Source organism: Chiroxiphia lanceolata, chromosome 30 (assembly GCF_009829145.1).
Source record: "Chiroxiphia lanceolata isolate bChiLan1 chromosome 30, bChiLan1.pri, whole genome shotgun sequence".
NCBI classification, from domain to species: Eukaryota; Metazoa; Chordata; class Aves; order Passeriformes; family Pipridae; genus Chiroxiphia; species Chiroxiphia lanceolata.
In genome coordinates this window covers 1,786,409-1,809,372 of record NC_045666.1, presented here as the reverse complement: position 1 = coordinate 1,809,372, position 22,964 = coordinate 1,786,409, and the positions used below count along the sequence as shown (strand labels likewise).

General features: G+C 59.1%; 2 protein-coding genes across 2 annotated transcripts in view; one reads left to right on the top strand and one right to left on the bottom strand.

Annotated features, from left to right (window-relative positions):
• R3HDM2 (R3H domain containing 2) overlaps positions 1-17,186 on the bottom strand; it is a 32,796-nt gene extending 15,610 nt beyond the window's left edge. Inside the window, 7 exon segments of the mRNA XM_032713493.1 lie at positions 57-116; positions 826-904; positions 1,141-1,267; positions 1,646-1,732; positions 2,182-2,223; positions 2,485-2,683; positions 17,169-17,186. Of these exon segments, the coding sequence (XP_032569384.1) occupies positions 57-116; positions 826-904; positions 1,141-1,267; positions 1,646-1,732; positions 2,182-2,223; positions 2,485-2,652 (563 nt within the window). The 5' untranslated portion in view covers positions 2,653-2,683; positions 17,169-17,186.
• Positions 17,187-17,501: 315 nt separating this feature from the next.
• On the top strand, positions 17,502-21,525 carry LOC116799990 (inhibin beta C chain-like). Its single transcript, XM_032713486.1, has 2 exons — positions 17,502-18,747; positions 20,026-21,525. The coding sequence occupies exons 1-2, from the start codon at positions 18,042-18,044 to the stop codon at positions 20,766-20,768; spliced, it is 1,449 nt and encodes a 482-aa protein (XP_032569377.1). The 5' UTR covers positions 17,502-18,041; the 3' UTR covers positions 20,769-21,525.
• Positions 21,526-22,964: the final 1,439 nt, after the last annotated feature.

Sequence of the window (22,964 nt, the reverse complement as noted above, 5' to 3'; positions counted from 1 at the left end):
GCCCAAATTCCTCAGCTCCACGTCACAAACCCCTTTTTTGCTCGGCACAAACTCACTTGTTGTCACTAATAAACTCCAGGATCTCCTGTTCCAATTTGAGCAGCATCATTCGATCCCTGGCGAGAAAAGAGAGAGGAAAAGGCCACTTCAGGGACAGTGGAACAGCTCTCCCTGCTCCCAGCCCCTCTCCTGCAGCAGAGAAAGTCCCAAACACCCAGCCCAGGTGACAGCACTGACCTGGCTTCACCCACTCCCAGGGGAACGGGCTGAGACACTCCCGTTTTTCAGACGTGCTAAATTAATCACCAGTTTTTTTTCAGTTTAAGGTTGTTTTGCTAACAGTGCTTGGCTTTGGAAAGCCTGAATCCCTGCTCTGCTGGAAGCTCCACTGGTGGTGACTCCAGCTCTGCTATTCCCATGCCAGCCTTTCCCTGGATTCCATGGATTATTGCCACAGCAGCTCCTTTGCAGGTTGGTATTTGACAATCACTTACAGAACGGGGTTTAACACAATCAAGACTCCTTCACTGCATCCAAACAAGTAATTTTTCTTTCTCTCTCTCTCCATCACACAAAATTCCATGTTTGGAATGAAACAGGAGATAAATTACCATTATGCTTTTCATTTCTCCACTGCCCCAGGACTGGTAACGCTCTTGGAATTCCAAGAAGGAAAACACAAACACACTTGCAGGTACTGTCTGCAGGTGCTGCAATCCCCCAGGATATGGGAACACCCCTGGACAGGGACACACCCACCCCCAGGAGTGGGAGTCATCCCCTCCATCCCCCCCTCAGGGAGCTGTTTTACTGCCCAGCACCTACCGTGGGTTTTTTTTCAGTGTATTTACTAAAAATTCATGCAGATCTATTCCGGTGGAGTCTGTGTATTCCTGGCTGGAATCTGAAACAACAGCAGCAGAACAAATTAACAAAGCACTACAACAGCAGAGAGGGAAGGGAAGGAGAAGGGAAGGGAGAAGGAATGGGAAAGGAGAAAGGGGGAAGAAGGAAGAAGGGAAGGGGAAGGGCTGTGCCTGTGTGTCTTTACAGGGATGATGTTCCCACATTTCCCAATCTGTCCCAGCAGCACCTGCCCCATCCAAACCAACACCTCCCCAGTTCAAACCAGCACCTGACCTCGAGAGAGCATCTTCCTTGGTGTTTTTTCTTTGTTCTTGTCTTTTTCTTCTTTCTCCACCCCATCTTTCGTGGATTTTTCCTCCTCCTTGTCCGAGGGGCAGCTCACGTGCAGCTGGATGATGTCCTGGAACAGAACAAAGCAGGCTGGAGCCCCTCAGACATTCCCTGAGCCTTGGCTGGGGCTGGAGATGTTGGTGGCTGAGAGAAGCACCACGGGAAGGTCTCAGATCACAGACAATCCATAAGAATCCATAAGAAAACTCTCTGTGAGAGCAAACAGAGCTGTCCCTCCCCACCCTCCTCCCAGGGAGCCTTGGGCAGGCTCTGAGGTGCCTCCACACACACGAGCAGGGGTCCCAGGCACAGCCCCTTCCTTCCCAACCAGCTCCTGGGGGGATTTCTTGGCTCTCCGAGGCACTGGCCCTGGACACAACGTCAATTCGAGCAAGATGTGGATTTTCTGGGCTTCCACACTCCCAAATTTGTCTCATTCTGGGCCTACCTGGGACTCCAGCAGCCCATCCACAAAGGGGCCTGAGGACTCTTCACACACAGCCAAACTCCTGACCAGTTTAAGCTTTGAATTAGACTGGAGAAGGAAAAGAAAGAGGGTGGTTAAGACATCTCAGCCAACACACACCTGAGCTCCTGCAGTGGCATTCCCAGGCCACTCGTGCAGCCATTCCCAATTAAACTGGTCAATAACAGAATATCCAGGGGTATCCAGGGACACACAATGGCTTGGAATCCCTGAGCAATCAGTTGTTTTCTTCCCTCAGCCTTTGAACCACACTTTGAGAGGTTCCCTGCCTTAATTCCTGCACTCTCTGATCTTCAGCCAGAGCAATTCCAGCCTTTCCCCCGTTTCCATGTTGTCCAGCACATGGAAATCCCTGTCCTGAACCATCAGCTGCTTCATGTGGCTTCTGGAGACAGGAAAGGCTTGGGAGCAGCATCCCAAGGCTGGGATCAGGGCTCAGCTCAGGGCTCAGCTCAGAACAGCCCAAAGAAGATCAGGATTGTCAGGACAGGTCCTACCTTGGCTCTTTTCCTGGCGTGCCCGTGACTCGACGTTCGCCTCTGTGGAGAAAGGAAAGGGGAGGCAGGAAGCTTAACCTGGAAGTTTTCTGCCATTCCCGGGACACAAAGGGGGTTCTGATCCCGTGGATCACGACATGGGGGTGGAGCACGAGTGTCCCCAGGGAATATTTCAATTATTCCAGTCTGCAGATCCAGCTAAAGGGGCAGGGAGCAGGCTGGGAAGGCTGCACAGTGGGGTGGCCCTGTGGAAAAGCCTCGTGTCCCTTTGGGAAGGGCCCAACTCTCCTCATCCACACTCACCTGAGACTCCTGGCGCACGTTGACCTCCTCCCCCCCGTCCTTCTCCACCTCCTCCTTGCTTGGTGACCTGGATACATATTTGGTTTTGTTCACAGATTCCTCAACCACCTTTTTTTCCGATTCCTTCATAATTTCCAGGGACTCCTGCGCCGTGTTGCTGTTGGACATCTTCGGAGCCCTCTGACACAGCAATGGGCACCTGCAGGGGAGGGCACAGGACAGGGAGGGAGTCAGGGGGTGGAGGGAGGTTCTCCCTGGACACAAACTCGTGCACATCCAGGTTGTAACTTCCTCGGAACCCACCTTGTGGGCAGACCCCAAACCAAGCACTTGTTTGAAGCTCCCCCCGCTCAGCCCTTGGGTGCAGCCCCGGTTTGAGGGGACCTGGCAGGAGCTCTGTGGATCTCACCAGGATTTTGGAGACACCAGCAGGGCTGGACAAAGGCCCTGAGGCAGAGAGAGGTCCCCAGGCAGGTGGCTGGTGTAGAGAGAGACCGAGGGCAGCCCTAAACCAACAAACATCCCGCAGACGAAATAAATTCCAGGAACCTGAGCCGTGCTCTGCCCCAGGGCAAACAACCAAAAACCTGCATTATTTCCCCAAATCCCAGCCCCCACAACACAAGGAGGCAACTCAGCCACCTCAGCTTCCCTCACCCCAGCACCACCTGCCCCAGGCTTCCCATGAGCTGTTCCCTCACTGCTGCCAGTCCAGAGCCAGGGATGGGACAACCAGGAAAGGGAAAAGTTACTTAAGTCAAGGCTAAGCAGCACCTCAGGGAGTGGGAAATATCCCATGAAATTCATGGGAAAAGGGGGCAGGGAAAGCATCCATCCTCCAGCTGCAGGGGCCTGGCCTCATCCCAGCAGGCTGAGGTGTTCCCAGGGATGCTGCCTGGGCAGGGTGAGGATTCCCACCCCGGGGAATCCCGCTGTGCTCGGCGCTCCAGCAGGAATTGGGTCAGGAAGGGAAAAGGGAGCACTTGCCTGATGTGCCTCCTTTGGGGGAGTCTGGATTATGCAGGGGGTGAAGGTGGTGAACTCTGCCTCTCCCCTCCCCAAAATACTCCAGAGTATAGGAAACTCCAGCCTTGTGCCCAGGCTGGGGGCCTAAACAATCCGGGAGGATCTGGAGCAGATTTGGGGAAGGGAAGGAGGAGGTGGCACCGGATCTGTACTCAAATAGAAGAGCAGGTTTTGTACAGCTCATTCCCTTTGCACCACCCACCCTCTAACAAGCTTTTCCCCCCAAGCCAAACACCTCAGCCAAATTTAAGAAGGATAACGGGATCTTCTCCCATCCTGCTGCAATGTAACTCCAGCTCCACACAGGGAAATATCATCAGATTTTTCCCAGAAACGACAACTCAGAGCCACGGAACTGACATTTATCAGCTGCCCCCTCCTGCTGCAGCTTCCGTGCCCGCCAGGCAGCCTCCAGGAGATCTCCCTGCACACAGAACTCAGGGGAGATCTGTGCTCTGCTGCTTCCCAGAGGAGGATTCCTTGCGGGATGAATGAATCAGCCCCGCTCCCTCGGGCAGCCGTGGGCCGTGGTGAGGGGGTGGCAAACACGAGCTGGTGACAGACAGAGGCTTGCAGAGGGTGGGGAAGTTCAGAGGACTCGGGGAAGGGGGGGGGTGGGATTGAGCTGGGCCTCGGGAGAGGAAAAAACGACATGGATGCGACGTCAGGGAAGCCACAAAAATCTGTGTCAGGGAAGAGAAGGAAGCAACGGTGGGAGAAGGTGGAAGGGAGAAGGTGGGTGAGGTGCTGTCGAGCTGAGGGCTGGCAAAGCAACTGGGCCAGCAGTGGCACACTGGGAACGCTGGCCACGGGCCAGGGAGCCTGGACACATTCATATCCTCCTCTGCACTCCAAAAGGGGAACATGGAATTCCACCTCTGCTGCCTTTTCGCCACCCGCAGTTTGCAGCCGCCGAGCCCTGGGAATGCAGCAGGGAATAAAAGCAAGAGAAGTCCCACATTCCCAGCCTGGATGGATCCCACAGCAAATCTGGGAAAGGCAGGAAGCTCCTGCTAAATAAACTCCATTGCTGGCCTTGTTTCTCAGGGAACAGACCCGCTCCTGAGCTAAATGAGGGTGCAAAGGAGACACGTGGCTGCCGGGAGAGGCTGCCTACACACGGCTCAGGAGGGGCAGGGTGGAGGGGCTGAGGGGGGATGGAGGGTCTGAGGGGGGGATGGAGGGTCTGAGGAGGGGATGGAGGGTCTGAGGGGGGGATGGAGGGGCCTGAGGGGGGGATGGAGGGTCTGAGGTGCAGGATGGAGGGTCTGAGGGGGGGATGGAGGGGTCTGAGGAGGATGGAGGGGCCTGAGGTGGTGATGGAGGGTCTGAGGGGGGGATGGAGGGTCTGAGGGGGGGATGGAGGGTCTGAGGGGGGGATGGAGGGTCTGAGGTGGGGATGGAGGGGCCTGAGGAGGATGGAGGGGTCTGAGGTGGGGATGGAGGGTCTGAGGTGGCTCAGCCTCTGCCTCTCACCTTTCAGGGATAAAGAAACAGGTGGTTGAAGGTGGGGGTTGTCCTGCTCTGCTCTGGGGCCTCACCACCCAAACTTCTCCATGACTTTCCCAGCCCAAACTTCTCCATGACTTTCCCAGCCCAAACTTCTCCATGACTTTCCCAGCCCCCCAGTGCTGCCCCGGCCCGGGGTCGGGTTTTGGGGGCAGCAGCCCCCACCCCTCACCCAGCTGGGTACCAGTGATGCTCTGGCAAGCAATTCGCTGATTGGCTGCCCGGCAGCCAATGGGAAGCCGAGCTCCATGGCAACGGGCCCTGTTGCCAGGAGCAACAGGGCGGGGGTGACTCAGGTCCCCCCCCCCAGCGCGGCAGAGGCTGCGGGAAAGGGTTTGCAGGGGGAAAAGTGGGGGCGGTGGGGTGGGGAGGGGGCTGCCGCTCCAGGCACGAACCCTCGGGCTCTGCCGCTCCCTCCGTGCCCGGGGATCACCCCAGAGGCTCCTCCTCGGCCAGGGAGCAGCGGCCGGGACAGTCCCGGCTGTGCCCGGGAGCTCCGGCCACGTGCGACAAGAGGCGGGGACGGGAGGATTTGCTGAGGCAACCAAAGCTCCCGGAACAGCTCCTGGAACAGCTCCCTCCTGGGCTCCACTCGGGCACAACAACTCTGCAGCAGCCCCGGCATCCCAGGGAAAACCTGCAGGCTCGGCTGGAATTCCACCAGGTAAAGAGCCTCTGGAGCTCACTTCCCTTCCCTCCTGTTGGAGAAAGCAGCTCCCAGTCAGAGGGTGAGAAACCCCAAAACCAGCAAGACCCATAAGCTCCAACTTCGAAGCCACCTCTCCCAAATTCTCTCCGTTGCTGGAGAAGGATTTAATTCCTTACCAACTTCACACTTCCGACAAAACCCAGCAAAATTCCCAACAGGAGGCCAGACATCTTTGCCCTCACGGAGCCCCAGTGCTTAGTCATGGCTTTAAGTCTTAATCTCCACCCCCACATGACATCAAATTCTGAAACTGTGATGCAGATGGAAGGGTTTGCCTCCAGGTGAAAAGGGGGGAAAAAAACCCCTTATATAAACAAGGAGACAGGGAATGCAGGTGAGACAAGAGTCTGAGTGAATTCTGTGGAGCATCAGGAGGTTTTGCTGGGGGAACAAATCAAAGCACGAGACAATTTCAGGGGGAATAAAATACTTGGATATTTTGTTACCTCCCTCCACCAAGGTGAGGACTGAACTCAGGAGAGGTGTCAACCTGCTCTCACTGCGTTCCAGGAGTGTGACACAACCAGTGTCAGGGCTGCCAAAATGGGATACCCAGGAATCAAATACAAAGGTGTAGAAAAGGTGTATAAGCACATCCCAGGAGTTAAATGGTGCTAAGAACCACTTCTCTAAGGCAGGCAGGGTTAAACAGTCTCAGATCCAGGTTGCCTTGAGCCTGGAGCTCCCAGCACCAGGGGCCACCTCAGCCCTGCCCTCCCCTCGGGTGGGAAAAGGGACATTTTTAGTTTGATGTTAAAAAGGAAGGAAACAGTGATGCTGCTGTTCCTTCCCTTTGACTTTTGGGAGCTGCAGGGATCCAGGCAAGGACCCTCTCACCACTTCTTTACAAACTCTGAGAGAGAAAATAAACTATAACCAACAGCAAAAAAAAAACCCCAAACCAACAGAGTTAAAAAGTGAAGGATCACAGGAACCCCCTGAAACAAGCCCTGGAGAAGGAAGGGCTCCTGCTCACCCCCAACTGAGGGCCTGGGGACAGTTCCTGAGGGTCCCTGGGCAGGACCACGGGAGAAAGGGAAGAAATCCAGGATGAGGATCCCCGGCAGAGCTCCCTGCTCCATCTCACACCACTCCTGCCTTCCCCAGCACGAGCTATTCCTGTATCCATCCAAGGACCAGGGAACTGCTCCGGTGACGTCAAAGCAGTTTCCCAGCAACAATTAATGAGGGCTGTCCACCACAGGGGTTTCCTGAAAAGCGAGCAAGGAATTATCCACCTACTTTGCACAGTGTCAGGATGCAATAGGACAGCATGGAACAGGGATTTCTGTTAACCCTTCCCTGGCTCGGCTCCCACCGACACGCTCCCGCTTCTTCCAGAGAGCCCCAAGCACAATTCCTTCCCTGGGAATCCATCCATAAGGAAGCACCTCATCAGGCTGGAGGCACCAGGTGACAACCAGGCTCAGGAAAATATGGAAAACAGCTCTTCTCTTGCTGGCACCTGCTCCCATGCCGAGCCTGTGCCAGGCAGGAGCCCCGGCACGAAAAAGCTGGATGAGGGAACGAGGTCTTCCCTCACCTTCCCGAGCCCACCTGCCTGGCAAAGCACATCCCCAGCCTTCACTCATCACCCCAAAAGCATCCCAGCTCCCAGCAGACCTCCATGGGAGGAAGGCACAAGGCAGGGCTGGGGTCTGCATCCCCCTTTCTGCTCTCCAGCTGCTGCTCCCGCTTCTCCCCACGCTGGCAGAGGGCACAGAGACCCCCCTGTCCCCGAGGGGGACACAGTAGAGACTGGCACTTCTCCAGGTGGGATCCAGCCATGGATTGGAACATTGAAAAAAGGAGGAAATGACGATTCAAAATAAATAAATAAAAAAAAAAATCAGCTTTATCTGTTGAGTGCCAGCGGTGAAAGTTGGGACTGAGTGTGACAGGAGACCCTGAGATCCTGCAGCAGGGTAACCCTGCCTCCATCCCAGGAAAAATCAGCTCCCAGCACTAAATCTGGAATGAAGGGAGCATCATTTCCTGGTTTTTAGGCAAAACTGGATGATGGACGTGTGTGAGGAGGAGGAAAAGTCAATCCAGCCTCCTGATTCCGCTAAACCCAACTCAGTGAGAGGTTTAGAATAATTTAAGAATGGGTTTGATGTATTTGTGAACACAAGCACCGTCCTACAGAACATCAAATTGCATAAGCCAGCCCTAAACGTCAGATGGCACAGAGCCAGCTCAGGAGCCAACGTTCCTCATCAATTAGCCAGCCCCAAACCAGCAAATCCATTAAAATATAAGCCAGCAGAAGAGCTGGGAAGAGTCTGTCTCTGCAAAACAAGAGGGACTGCCCAGGAACAAGCTGCAGACACCCAGAGCACAAGGAGAATCCATGAGGCTGTCAGGGGAACTCCTTAATGACACGGCAGAGCACAGGATGCCGGCCGGGGATTCCCTCTCCCCGGGAGGTGCATCCCCAGAGCACGAGAGGAGGAAGAGGAGAGCTCCTCTCACGCTCCCAAGTGCTGACCCGGACCCCAGAGCCACAAATTCACTTGGTCCAGCTCCATTTTAAATTAACCCCATCCAGCAGCAGAGATCCTGGCACTCACCACCCAGAGAGGGAACAGTGTCAGGTCCCCACTCCCGAAATGTTCGCCCGCGTTTCCGCCGCATTTTGCACCGGGAAGGGGAAAAGAAAAGTCTCTCGATTGATCTTTCTCGAGCCCCAAATAATTAAAGCCTGGTTCTAAAAATAAACTCACCGTGGTGGTTCTGCACCCTGAGCAGGTCAGCTGTCCCCTGGTTTCAGTGGAGACTCCATGGCCACGACCGGCTCCAGAGGAATTTTGCCGGGATACAAAACCCCCTCCCGGGAAGCCCCCGACCAACCGATCCCTGCGGCGGCTCCGGGAGCTCGGGGGCTCCGCCAGGCAGATCCCAGCTGTTCCCAGGGATGGCAGCACAGCTCTGCCAATGGCCACATCCACATCCACACCCCCTCCTGCTCTCCTTCAAATCTTCAATGGAGCTGCCTCCGCGCCGCCGTTAAAGACGCAGCAGCGTCGGCCCCCGGCAGCCCCGGAACGGGAAGGGATGGAGGGTCCTGCTGGATGGGGAGTGGGATGGGAGTCAGCAGAGTGTCCTGGCAGCCCAGAGGGTCTCTGTGTCCTGAGGGCATCGCCAGGCAGGGCAGGGAGGGGATTGTCCCGCTCTGCTCTGAGCTGGGGCGGCCTCACCTCAGTCCTGGGGGCACTTTGGGCACCAAGAGGTAAAAAAAGTCTAAAGCTGTTGGAGAGGGTCCAAAGGAGGGACACAGGGATGGGGAAGGGTCTGGAGCAGCAGCTGAGGGCACTGGGTTTGTTCAGCTGGAGGAGACTGAGGGGAGACTCCTCGGGGGCTGCAGCTCCTCCCGAGGGGCAGCTCGGACCTCTGCTCCCTGTGAGCAGGGACAGGACCCAGGGAAGGGCTGGAGCTGTGCCAGGGCAGGGTCAGGCTGGATCTCAGGGAAAGGTTCTTCCCCCAGAGGGTGGTTGGCACTGAACAGGCTCCCCAGGGCAGTGGGCACAGCCCCAAGGCTGCCAGAGCTCCAGGAGGGTTTGGACAACGCTCTGAGGGACAGGGTGGGATTTTTGGGGTGTCTGTGCAGGGCCAGGGGTTGGACTGGATGATCCCTGTGGGTCCCTCTCAGCCCAGGATATCCCCTGCTTCTATGAAAGAGGGGATGGCAGATACCACAGGAGGCATCAGAGCCTCCAGAAGGATTCATGTGCATGGACAACACCCTACAGAACACCCCCACCTGCCCCAGGCAGGTCCCAGCCCTGCTCCGCTCCTGTCTCTGCTGCCACCTCCTTTCTGAGGGGTCACTTCATTCATGGTTTCAATCATTTCTTTTTCTTGCTCAGGCCAAGGAGGATGAGGGGCTTCAGCTGAGCTCAGGCTCTCACTGTGCTGCACAGGGAGCCCCCAGGGCAGCAGTGCCTGTGGCTGCAGCAGCAGCTCCTCGATGGCTCAGCAGAGGCCAGGCTGGACTCAGAGTGACTCCCTGTGGCAGCCCAGGGAGCAGGGGAACACCTCAGCACCAGCTCCTGTGCTGATTCCCAGCCCTGGAGCATCAGACCTGGAGTTCAGAGCCCTGAAGCAGCTCCAGGAGCTACTTTGCAAGCGAAGGAGTGACAGAGAGGGATGGAGGAAGCATTCCCAGGCCGAGGATCCCTGTTCCACACAGAGCCTTCAAACCTCCCCTAACCCAGGGAAGCCAACAGCTTTGTCCTGCCAAGGAGCACCTGTGGTCAGCTGCGGCCTCAGGATCACTCAGGATGGTGCTGGAGCCCTGCAGGATCAGTGCTGGACAGTGGGAAAACGTGGGATGCTGCTCTCCCTGTTTTCAAAGAACACCCCACTGGCTTTGCAACCTTTGAGTCCTTAACATCGGCTCGGAAGCAGAAGGAAAAGCAGCTCCCTCAGAGCCTGCAGACCTGACCTCTGGCACTTGGGCAGGTGGATCAGCAGATTTTGGAATGAGAGAATCTCCAGCCCCAGGACACGAGCACCTGCCCCAGACAGCACAGGTGCAGCCTCCTTCAGGCTCATCCAGCTCTTTCCAAAATCCCTGCCCATCGCTGAGAGCTGGCAGCATTTCATCCCCACCGAGCACGTGTGTGAGAGGATTTCCTGAGCTGCATCCCTCTCCTTCCATGGGAGACAGTAAATCCTGGGTGGGAGGAGGAGGAGGAGGAGGAGGAAGGCTGAGTCAGCTCCAGCAGCCTGGACAAAGCCCCCCAGAGCAGGTCCCTGCCTCTCAATCCGAGAGCCCTCGGCTCTGGAATCACATCCACACACTGAAACTGGGTCAGGGAAAACAGGGACGGGAGGGATGCAGCAGCTCCAGGTATTGTCAGTGCTCCTGGATCACAGGGAAGCTGCCAGAGCCCAACACAGCCACATCCCTGAGAAAACAAAGGGAAAAGCAGCAAGACATTCCCTCCCTCCCTGGCAGACACGGATGGCCCAGGCTCTACCTGCCAGCCCAGCTTCCATGAGGAGACAGGACAACCAGAAGTGGATAAATCCCACTGGAAGGGCAAGAAAAGTCAGGGCTTGTGACACCAAACTGGGGGAGTGGCACTGGTGCAAGACCCCTCCAGCAGCCAGGACTGGGCCCCCCAGAGACAGACAGTGGCTGGAAAGGGAGAAGAGCTTTGCCAAGGGAATTCCATGCATCCATGTACCCACCCAGGGCAGAAAACTCCCTCTCCCCTGGGAAAAGGGGAAAACCCCAAACCAAAGAGCCTGGGACAGGCTCGTGTCTCGCTCCTGCCAGGGGGGAGGAGGAAGAGGGAGATCCTCCAGCAGCTGGATCTGGGATGTTCTTTGGGATGGACCTGCCCTGCCCCCTGCATCCAGCAGCAGCCACTCCTGGGGTTAATTAGGGGGGTGCACAGGTAGAACCACGCTCCAAGGACACGAGGGGCACACGGACTGCAGGGAAGAGCTGGAGTGTGGCTGCCTGGGCTGACTCAACATCAGGTGCTGCAGGGACTGGGCAGGGAAGGCTCTGGGACAGACACCACAGGCCCGAGACCTTCCCAAACCCCCCCTGCCCCCCGTCTCCAACCCCGTGTTCCCCCCGGAGGTGACGCTTCCCGGGCTGGATCCCGTCTCCAGGCAGCACAGGGAAATTTAGTTCCATTTTCTACTTTAAAAAAGGGTCTTTCCATTCAAACCCTGCGGTGTCATGGCAACCACCCCCTCCCTGCCCGGCCCAGCCTGAAGAGCAGCAACCAGCCCGAGATTTGGGTGGTCCCAGCCCAGCCTGGGAGCCCCCCGGACCCCCCCGGTCCCCCCCGGGAGCGGCTGTGCCACGAACCGAATGTGTCAATGGCTCAGGGCAGACACGTGGGCAGGACGGGGCCGGGCGGGCGGAGCCGCTCCATTCAGCTCCGATCCCTGATAAATAATTCAGGGAGAGAAATGCCGCAATACAGAGCAGGGCCCGGGTAAAAATAGAGCCTGAGCCGCTCCGGAGGAACGGGGGAAGGGGAGGGAAGGACGGAGGGGGCCGGAGCTCGGGATCGGGAGGGAAGGACGGAGGGGGCCGGAGCTCGGGATCGGCTCCACGCCCAGCCCGGCACTTGTTTGCACATCCCCTTTTATTCGGGAATTCAGCCCCGTCCTCAGGGTCGTGGCAGCAGCATCCTGGGCTGTCCCTCCTGGATCCCAGCCTGGATCCTGTCCTGGATCCCAGCCTGGATCCTGTCCTGGATCCCAGCCTGGATCCTGTCCTGGATCCCAGCCTGAATCCCACCCTGAATCCCAGCCTGAATCCCAGCCTGAATCCCAGCCTGAATCCCAGCCTGGCAGCAGCATCCTGGGCTGTCCCTCCTGGATCCCAGCCTGGATCCCAGCCGGGATCCCGTCCCGAATCCCAGCCTGGATCCTGTCCTGGCAGCAGCATCCCAGGCTGTCCCTCCTGGATCCCAGCCTGGATCCTGTCCTGGATCCTGTCCTGGATCCTGTCCTGGATCCTGTCCTGGCAGCAGCATCCCAGGCTGTCCCTCCTGGATCCCATCCTGGATCCCATCCTGATCCCATCCTGGATCCCAGCCTGGATCCTGTCCTGGATCCCATCCTGGATCCCATCCTGATCCCATCCTGATCCCATCCTGATCCCATCCTGATCCCAGCCTGGATCCCAGCCTGGATCCTGTCCTGGATCCTGTCCTGGATCCCAGCCCTGCAACAAGGCAGAGTCCCAAAAAGCAGGACCTGGTGCTGGAGGAAGGATGGGAAGTGCTAATCCCAAATCCAGCTGCTGTCACTCCTCATTCATAACACCAGTTGCTGGACCACTGTCCCAACGTTTATATCCCACTAAATACAGGTAATATACAAATATATACAAGTATTCTATAAAATAGTGTATATCAAAAATATATAAATATACTATAAAACATAGAATATACATCAAAAATATATAAATATACCAATAAATATATTTAATATATTTTATAATCACATTATATATTATTTAGAAATATCTATTTGATATTTAATATATTTTTATAATCACATTATATATTATATAGAAATATATATTAAATATATATTAAATATCAAAATACATACTCTAAAATATATAAAATATATCAAACCACATAAATATATCATAAGATATATATTATATACAAACCCCATAGAAATTACTATAAAATATATAGTGTATAAAGATAGAGTAATATACTATAAAATATAATATGCATATTAAAAATACATAACTGTACCATACAAACACCACTCCCTGTGAGGCAACAAGTGGGAAACTGTTGTCTCAGGATTCCATCACCCTTCCTGCATCCTAAAAATACCCCAAACCAAGCAAACTTCGTGCTAACCTAAAATATTCAGCTGCCTGAACAGTGTAGGTGTCACCTGTATTTCCGTGGTGGGAATTAGGACACAGAAGGGGTGTAGGAAGATCATTATCAGCTCCAAGGGTTCCTCCTCCCAGACACCAAAACCACTTCCCATTGCCTGTTAATTGTTAATTATCCTCAGCCACAGGTTCAGCCCCTTTATCCCAGTTTGCCACTGGGATGCTCTGAGGGAAAAATGGGCTTTCCAGGTTTTGCAGGAATACTTTGCCAGATGGCTGAGTTCTCCCCTCCCCTCAGCCTCAAAAATAACTCCAGAAAGACACAGATCCCTCCCTGCTTCCTCCTGAACCACGATCCCAGCTCCCCGAGGACCTGGGAGATGGGAAACTGCCACTAATGAGACAACACAGAGCGAATTTTTATAAGGAGGACTAAAATAGGATCAAATGGAGGTAACCAGAACCTAATAAATCCGTACAGAGGAGCTTCCCATGAATATTTCGGAGCCTTTCCCACAAATATGAAAATAAACCCATGGAAGAGGTGAGAGCAGCTGCCATGGGGGGACTCTGACAGGACCCAAACTCCCAAAAAAGCCCCTGCTCAGTGCCCAGGTGGAGGAGGAGCTCCCGACGCTCCCACTAGTGGCAAACCCGGCTCCTGCAACCCAGAATCCACACGAAATCCATCCACAAGCCGGGAATACCCGTAAGGATGACGGGGGACTGGAATGAGGTGAGCTTTAAGGTCCCTCCCAACCCAAACCATCCCGGAATTCCCCGGTAAAAGGGCAGAGTTGTTCTCACCAACCCAGCAAAGCCGCTGCCGAGGCTGCTGAGCCCTCCCAGACACATCCCAGGGGGAAATTTAGGATTGTTCCCAGTTCTGGGGAGCTCTGTGCTGATGGATCATGCCTTGGACATGTGAGGGGTTCATGTCCATCCAGCTGTTTCCAGGAATCCCATGGAACGGTGGGAAGGGAACAATCTTGGTCCCACCTGTTCAAAGCCAACCCCGGGGAAGGGATACCCCAAAAATTTGGGATAGAGCAGCTCTGAGGCTCAGTCATGGAGGCAGGACACAACACCTCAGCATTCCCCACATTCTGGATCCTCCTTTTCCATGCCACCCACCCCCTTTCCCCACTCCAGGGTCAAATCCCACCAGGACTGGCCCCAAAGCTCCTGGTCACGGGGAAGCAGCAGCACAGGATCCCGTTTCCTCATGGAAATTCCCACCTGAACCTCCCCAGTATCCGGGATAACACCTCCCCAAATAAAGCAGATCCTGTGTCTAAACTCGGCTCGGGAAAAATTAATTCCCCAAAGAAAACGATGTCAAAGCAAGAGCAAAATTTTAAAACTTCATTAAAAAAAAAAAAACAAACCCCAAACGAGCTGCTGTGGTGAGTGGGCTGGGCCTGCCCACACTCCATCATCCCCCAGATCCTCCAGGAAGCAGCGGTGACTCAGCCTGCGGCACACACAGCCAGCCTGGGCCCCGGGATGGAACCTTCCCAGGAACCCCGAAATCCAGGGAATCCCGGCACCGATGGGCAGCTGGGAGCCACCAGCCTGTCCTCCTGCTGGGCCCACACTCACCCCCCCAGCTGGGCTGCTGGACAGGGACTGTCCCCTGTGCTGGCACTGCTGAGCCCCTCCGGGGCTGTGCCCAGCTCTGGGCACTCAGGGCAAGAGGGACATCGAGGGGCTGGAGCGTGTCCAGAGCTGGGGAAGGGGCTGGAGAACTGAGGGAGCTGGGGGGGCTCAGCCTGGAGAGAAGGAGGCTCAGAGGGGACCTTCTGGCTCTGCAACCCCCTGACAGGAGGGGGGACCTGGGGGGGGGTCGGGCTCTGCTCCCAGGGAATGAGGGACAGGATGAGAGGGAACGGCCTCAGGCTGTGCCAGGGGAGGGTCAGGCTGGACATCAGGAGGAATTTTCTCATGGAAGGGGTTGACAGGCACTGTCAGGTTGTCAAGCACCATCAGCTCTGTCACTTGTTCCACAGAATCCCAGAATCCTCGAGGTGGGAAAAGCCCTCCCAGCCCATGGATCCCACCCTGTGCCCAGTGCCCACCTTGTCCCCCAGCCCAGAGCTCTGAGTGCCACAGCCAGGCCTTCCTGGGACACCTCCAGGGCTGGGCACTCCAAACCTCCCTGCCAATGCTTTACAACCCCTTCCATGCACAAATTCCTCCTGATGTCCAACCTGAACCTTCCCTGCCGCAGCTTGAGGCCGTTTCCTGCTCGGAATTACTCGGGAATAACTTGCTGAGTGACCAAAAACCTGCTGCACGTGAGTGACTGGGGAGGGAGAGGAGCTGCTCCAAAAGCTGCTGGGAAAGTTTGGACACAGATCCCGCCGTGTGCTCTCTGGGGCAGCCTTGAAAACAACCAACAGACAACCAGATGATTAAAACAAGCACTGATCTGGCTCTAATTTAAGGTTAAAGGAGACAATGAAGTGACAGCGGAGGTGCAGAGAGACCCAGAGAGAGAGAGGGACTGGGAGGGACATTTGGTGAAAAGAGGTGGTTTAGGCACCTCAAAGGGGCGATTTAGGTGCTTTCCCCCCCCAGAAAAATGGGGTTTAAAAATAGCAGCGCTGACACAGCCTTAAATTTAGCAGCACAAGTGGCATCACTGCCATAAGGGGAACTCGATCCCGCCGAGGGATCCGGTGTCACAGCCGGCCCCAGGGGTCCTGGGGAACAGCTGGAAGCAGGGATTGGACAGGGATATTCTCCACTGCTCCGAGGCAGCAGGGGCTGCTTCTCCCACAGCAATTCCGGGCCATCCACACAGCAACTCCCTTCCCTTTAATTCAGTTGGCCAGACCCCTCCACTCATGGAATGGTTTGGATGGGAAGGGGCCTTAAAGCCCATCCAGTGCCACCCCCTGCCACGGGCACGGACACCTTCCACTAGCCCAGGTTGCTCCAAGCCCCATCCAACGTGGCCTTGGACACTTCCAGGGCTCTGGCATTCCCTCCAACCCCTTTTCCAGCTCAGACAACCTGTGGCACCCACGAGGAACAACAAAACTCCCCCCAGTTCCTGTGAGACCGAGCGGTGCTGCCCTTTGTCCCAGCCCTCAGGAATCAGCAGAATCCCAGCTCCTCAGCCCACAGGGAGAGCAGCCACGTGGAGTTCCCCACTCTGGGACCCGGTTTTGCTGCGTGACCGAAAAAAACCCACATCCAAAAATCCACGAGGAGGGAATTTTAAACTCCTCAAGGGGTCACAAGTCAAAGTGCTCAGGGATGAACAGCAGGGATTCTGCTCCCACGCTGCTCAGAAGCACCAACCAGCCCGTTTCAAACAGACCCGAGGACACTCTAATTAACACTTTAATTAGCACCAACTCACCTCTGACACCTCCAGCCAAGGAGTCAGAGGCAACTCTCACCCTCAGCCCACACTCCTACAGGTACCCAAAAAAGCCCCGGGAGCATTTCAATGGTCCCAGGGCCGGGAACACCAAGAAAGAAGCAACAAAACCCACCTTTCCACGTGTCCCTCCTGAGCGGGCTCCAACCCGCACACAAGTCCCTCTCCAGCCCCTTCCCGCCCGCTGGAAGGCCCCAGAAGCGGGAATTATTTGCGTTTCAAAGCAAAGCCGTTGTCCGTGAGGACTCCAGAACACCGCACGGCGCCTCCCGTCCCCAGGAAGGGCCCCGGGCTCCTCTCCCACCTGTGGCTCCTCGTCCAGCGAGCCGGGACCGGGGGGGGGCTCTCCCGGGACTGCCCGGGAGCTCCCGGCTCCACGTGCTCCGCCAAGGCGCCGGGGGAAGGGGCTCGAGACGAGACTCCTCCGGGCAGCGAGTCCCGCCCGGCCCGGGGACCCCGCACCGAGCGACCCCCGGGAGGGGCGGCCCCGTCCCCGGGAGGGGCAGCGCAGTAACGGGACCCCGCACCCGCCGGGAGGGGCAGTCCCGGGCCAGACCGTGCCCCGAGCACCGGGAAGCACCTCCGGGCGCGCCGCGGCGGGAGCGGCTCCGGCCCCCGCGGGGGACACCCGAAAACACCGCGGGAGGGTCCCCGCGGCCGCCACCGCCCCCATCCCCGCTCCGACCCCCCCCCGCCCCCGCCGCACTTACCGGGCCGGGCCGGGCCCTGCGCCGCGGGGCCGCCGCCGCCACCCCGGGCCGGGCCGGGCCTGGGCCAGCGCGGGCCGCCCGGGCGGGGCGGCGGAAGGGGGGACAGGACGGGGAGGGGGGGACGGGGGGCAGGGAGGGGGGCGGGGGGGGAAGGGGCGGCCGGAACGGGGGAAAAAAACGGGGAAAGAAACGGGAAAAAAAAAAAAGGGAAAAAAGAGGAGGCGGTGCCTCCCCCGCGGCGTGCGCGCTGCGTCACCGCGCCGTGGACGTCATCACCGCGCGACCGGCGCCACCGCCCCCGTCGTTGCCGCGGCAACCGGAGAGACGCGGGAAGGGCGGAAGGGGAGGGGGGCGCCCCCTGGCGAGGAGGAGCCTTTATGGAAAAGGGGCGGGGCTGGGGCGGGGCTAATGAGGTTTCGGGCTCCGCCCATCACCCGTGGCCACGCCCTCTCATGCGCATGGGACAGCGGGGGGTGACACCCCCCCGGGGGTCCCCAATCCCTTCGGGATCCTCCGTCCCCAGGGATCCTCCATCCTCCGGGATCCTCCATCTCCGGGGGTCCCAAATCCCCCCGGGATCCTCAATCCCCCGGGATTCCACATCTCTCAGGGGTCCCCCATCTCCGGGGAGTCCCCCATCTCCCAGGAACCCCCCATTCCCCGGGGATTCTCCATCCTCCGGGATCCCACATCCCCTCGGCATCCCCCATCTTCCTATTCCCAAGGGATCCCCCCTCTCCAGTGACCTCCTATCTCCAGGCTTCCCTAACCACCCAGGACCCTCGGGAATCCCTTATTCCCCAGGATCCCCCATCTCCCGGGATCCTCCATCCCCCCGGGGTCCCCCTCTCTGAGGATCCCCCACCTCCAGAGATGCCCCCCCCCCCAAGCAGGGATCCCTCATGCCGCGCTGATCCCCCCGCTCCGGGGTTCCCACTGCACCCTGGGCACCCCCGGGATGGGACCGGCGTGGCCTCCGTGCCCCCCGCCCCGCCGGGACAGCCCCGGGCTGAGCCCCCCCAGCAGCAGCACCACCCGCCCGGCTCCACCTTAACCGGGCACCCGCGCCCGGGCGGCTCTGCGGGAACACAGGGGCGTTTATCTCGCCCGGGATCAGCCAATATTTGTGGCCACGTCAGGAGGAACGAGCCCATCCTCGCTCCCCGCTCCAGCCCCGCCGCCCCGCTCCGCAACCCGGCCCCGCCGCTGTCCCGTCCCGGTTCTCGGACACGACCGCTGGGACCCCCGGAGATGACGGTCCCGGTGGCCCTGCTGCTCCTGAGCCTCCTGCGGACGGCGGCTGCCAGGGGCGAGCGGTGCCCGGCCTGCGGGGTGGCCGCGCTGGCCCCCGGCGCTCAGCGGGACGCGCTCCTGGCGTTGGCCAAGCAGAGCATCCTGGCCAAGCTCCGCTTGCCGGCCCGGCCCAGCGCCCCCCAACCCCCGGGCCGGGGGGCTCTGCTGGCCGCGCTCCGCAGGCTGCGGGAGCAGCGCTCGGACACGGCCGCGCTCCCGGGGATGCTCCGGGACGGCCCCGGGACGGGGCTGCAGGAATACGAGGTCCTGAGCTTTGCCGAGTCAGGTGTGTGCGGCCCCGGGGCGCGGAGGGAAACGGGGGGGGGGTCGCGCCGTGGGAAGGCGGTGGGAGGTGGGAGGTGCAGCCGGGATGGTGGTCACGCTGCTGCTGGAAGGAGTGAGAGGCTCCACATCCCTGACCTTTGCATCCACGTCCCAAGCGTATCCCAGCCCTCCCGCTCCCGGACGTGCTGGGGTGGGAGGGTGGCACAGGGCACGGAGGTGCTGCTGTGTCGTGTCACCTGCAGCTCATTCCTGCTGGACCCTCCCCCCGGTGCTGGAGGTGGAAGGGTCGGACGCTCGAGTTTTCCAAAATGGGATTTTCAGCCTCGGTTCCCTGTCAGCCCACAGCGTGTGGACTGAGGGCTGCACAGCCCATCCATTCCCTGCACCCCCCTGTGCCTCTGCATCCCACCCAAAGGGGCCTGTCCCAGTTTCCCTTCAGAATTCTCTTCTCCTGAATCGAGCTCCCCAAAACACGCTCAGGGGTCCTGAGGAGCACCACTGGAAAAACAGGGTCCTGCGTCCCACTTCTCCCCGGTCCCGTATGCTGTCTCTCCTTGGAGGGACAGACTCAGCACCCCACCCCACAGAGCATCCTGCACCCTCCCTTTCCCAGCCCCAATCCCGCGTGGTGATGTGGGGGGGCTCCGCTCCCCTCGCTGGCCCCCGTGTCCTCGAAGCCCTGAGGGAACAAAGCTGCTCCACGGCACGTTGTGTTCCCACACTCCAGGACAACAGGGTTCTCTCCTGGCTTGGTGGAGCGTCAGCTGGAACCGAGCCGGGGGATGAACCCAGGCTCGGAGCACGGGGGGGGTGTTGTGTCCTCATGGGCAGAGCTGTGCCAGGAGCCCCGAGTGCTGTCGTGGCCCCATCAGCCCTTCCCCGATCCAGGAGGAGCAGCAGCTCTGCAGCCAAGGCAGAAGTGAAGGCTTCAGGGAGACCTTCGAGCCCCTTCCAGTGCCTAAAAGGGCTCCAGGAGAGCTGGAAAGGGACTTTGGACAAGGACCTGGAGTGCCAGGACAAGGGCGAACGGCTTCCGGCTGCCAGAGCGTGGGGTTAAATGGGATATTGGGAGAAATTCCTCTCCATGGGGGTGGTGAGGCCCTGAAATAGATTTCCCAGAAAAGCTGTGACTGCCCCATCCCTGGAATTTTTTCAGGCCAGGTTGGACGGGGCTTGGAGCAACCTGGTCTAGCGGAAGGTGTCCCTGCCCGTGACGGGGGGGTGGCACGAGTCCCGTCCAGCCCTTCACTCCTGACCCCGCTCTCGGTTCTGCACTCAGGATCCTCCACCTCCCGCAGCCTCCGCCTGCATTTCCGCTTCTCCCGAGAGCTGGCCAGGAGCACAGAGATCCTGCAGGCCACCCTCTACCTGTTCTGGGCAGCCCCCAGCCCCGGGGCACAGCCTGTCACCGTCAGGCTCCTGTGGCCGGACCCGGCGGGGACAAACATGACAGTGGCCAGCGAGACGTGGCTGGAGGTGCAGAGACCCGGCTGGACCACGCTGGACGTGGGACTGGCCGTGCAGAGCGTCTCTGGACAGGACACCCCGCGGCTCACGGTGGAGCTGGAGGTGCCGGAGGACCGGGGGTCCCCCCTCCTGGCTGACCACAGCGATTCCCACCGGCCCTTCGTGGTGGCCCAAGCCCGGGCCAGGGCGTCCCACCGCGTCCACCGGCGCGGCGTCGACTGCGGGGCGGGCTCGAGGATGTGCTGCCGCCAGGAGTTCTTCGTGGACTTCAAGGAGATCGGCTGGGAGGACTGGATCATCCAGCCCGAGGGGTACCACATGAACTACTGCGCGGGGCTGTGCCCGCTGCACATGGCCGGGATCCCCGGCCTCGCCGCCTCCTTCCACACCGCCGTCCTCAACCGCATCAAAGCCGCCAGCGCGGCCGCGGCCGTGGATTCCTGCTGCGTCCCCACCCAGCGCCGGCCCCTCTCCCTGCTCTACTACGACCGCGACAGCAACATCGTCAAGACCGACATCCCCGACATGATCGTGGACTCCTGCGGCTGCACCTGAGCGGGCGGCAGGGCGGGACACCGCGGGCAGGGCTCCCTCCTCCCGGCTCCCGGGGCCGGGGCTCCTTCCTCCCGGCTTCCCGGGAAAGGGCTCCCTCCTCCCGGCTCCCCAGCCAGGGCTCCCTCCTCCCGGCTCCAGGGCAGGGCTCCCTCCTCCCGGCTCCCCAGCCAGGGCTCCCTCCTCCCGGCTCCCCAGCCAGGGCTCCCTCCTCCCGGCTCCCTCCTCCCGGCTCCCTCCTCCCGGCTCCCCAGCCAGGGCTCCTTCCTCCCTGCTCCCAGGGCAAGGCTCCCTCCTCCCACCTCCTGGCTTTGAGACGGGAGCCCTGCCGAGGGGTCTGTTCCTCCTCAGGGTGATGCTGAATGTGCAAGTTCTCTGCTCACTCGCCTCCCACCCGGCTCTTTCCCCCCCTTTGGATCTGCCCCTGGATTTCTCTCCCAGCACCTCAGAACGGTTCCTGGTGGACTCCAGACCCTCCTCCTGCCGGACGCTGCAGCTCAGGGTGGTCCCACTGACGTCCCATCCTGAGGTCAAGGGTGCAGCTACACCAGGAGCCACCAGTGGCCACCCCGGGCTGCTGGGGCTGGCGACGACCGAGGGGAGGGGAGGGGAGGGAAGGGGATGGGTCACCCCTGTGGCCTCACTCAGCTGGATGTGAGGCTGAGGAGGACAAGGAAGGGGAAATCGATCCCAGTGGGAGGAATCTGTCTCCCTCTCTGAGCATCCCTGGTGTTCAATAAAGACTCCCAGCTGTGGTGTGTGTGCACATATGTGTGTGTGTTACACGTGTGTGTGTGTGTGTTACACGTGTGTGCACATATGTGTGTGTGTTACATGTGTGTGTGTTACACGTGTGTGCACATACGTATGTGTGTTACACGTGTGTGTGTTACACATGTGTGCACATGTGTGTGTTACGTGTGTGTGTGTTACACGTGTGTGTGTTATACGTGTGTGCACATGTGTGTGTGTGTTACACGTGTGTGCCCTGTCGTCAGCCAGCACATCTTCCAGTGCTCCTGGCACATGTGGCTCAGAAAGCCCGGGAAGCAGGACTGGGCATCTCCACCCTGTTCCCAAAGGCCCCCCATGCTCTCTGCCCCTCAGCTGCCCTTCCCAGAGGGATGCAGACACCCTGATTCACCCCAGCCAGATCCGGGGCACAGCACGGGACCCCTCTGAACACAGGGGGCTTGTGATTCCCACGGGAAAGGCACCATTCCCTGCTTGGGCCAAGTCACCCATCCCACCAAAACCACCTGGATTTGGCCGTTCTTGTCCCAAATCAGGAGCAAACAAGAGAAACTCCGTTCTCCCTTCTGAAGTGGGCAGACACTGCCAGGTGAGAGCCGTGGCACCCAGGCCCCCCCTCGCCTGCAGCCCCCCCAGCCCCTCAGCGTGCCCCTGGCCCACAGCCAGAGCTGCTGCCCCCCCTCTGTGCCCCTCAGCAGCCCGGTGACAGCAAAGTGGGCCATGCCAGGGCCGTGAGAGCAGAGGGCAAAGGGCGGCTCTGACACTTCGGCCCCGTTACGTAACAGAATGTTGGGGCTCCTCCGGCGCTCCCCACGTGCCCCCCGTGTGTGAGGGGTGGGCGAGAGGGGGCTGGGCTGGGAGACTCGGGAGGGGAGCTCCAGGGGCGACCTCAGCCCGGGAGGGGCTCGCCCTGCAGGCACTGGTGGTCCCACCCTGGAGGCTGAGATGGGGCTGGTCCGGGTGGGGAGAGGGTGGGCAGAGGGAGGAGGTGGTACCAGGGCTGTTCCCCACCCAGCTTTGCATCCTCTGCCCACTCTGGGATGACGAGCCGTGAGCTGCTCCGGCTGGAGCAGGGGCAGGATGTCCTGGAGGACCTGGGACACCTTGGAGCAGGGACGGAACAACCCCTGACAGGTGACAGTGTTTGCCCACGTTGCACACACCCTCCCACCGAGCCCCGATGGAGCAGGGACCCCCCACGTCCCCAGCCCCAGGTGTCCAGGTGCCTCCAGGACTCGGCCCCGCAGTGTTCCCGTGCAGGGGCAGGGAGGGAGGCTCGGGGATCGATCCTGTCTGGGGCCCAAGGCCACTTGTGCAAACCCAAAGAGGGTTCGGTGTTTGTTTTTTCCCTTCTTTTTCCAACGCCTCGTTTCACGGTCTGTGTTTATTGAACAAACAACTTCCCTGGAGCCAGCGCCGAGCCTGCCAGGGCGCAGCAGCCCTGGG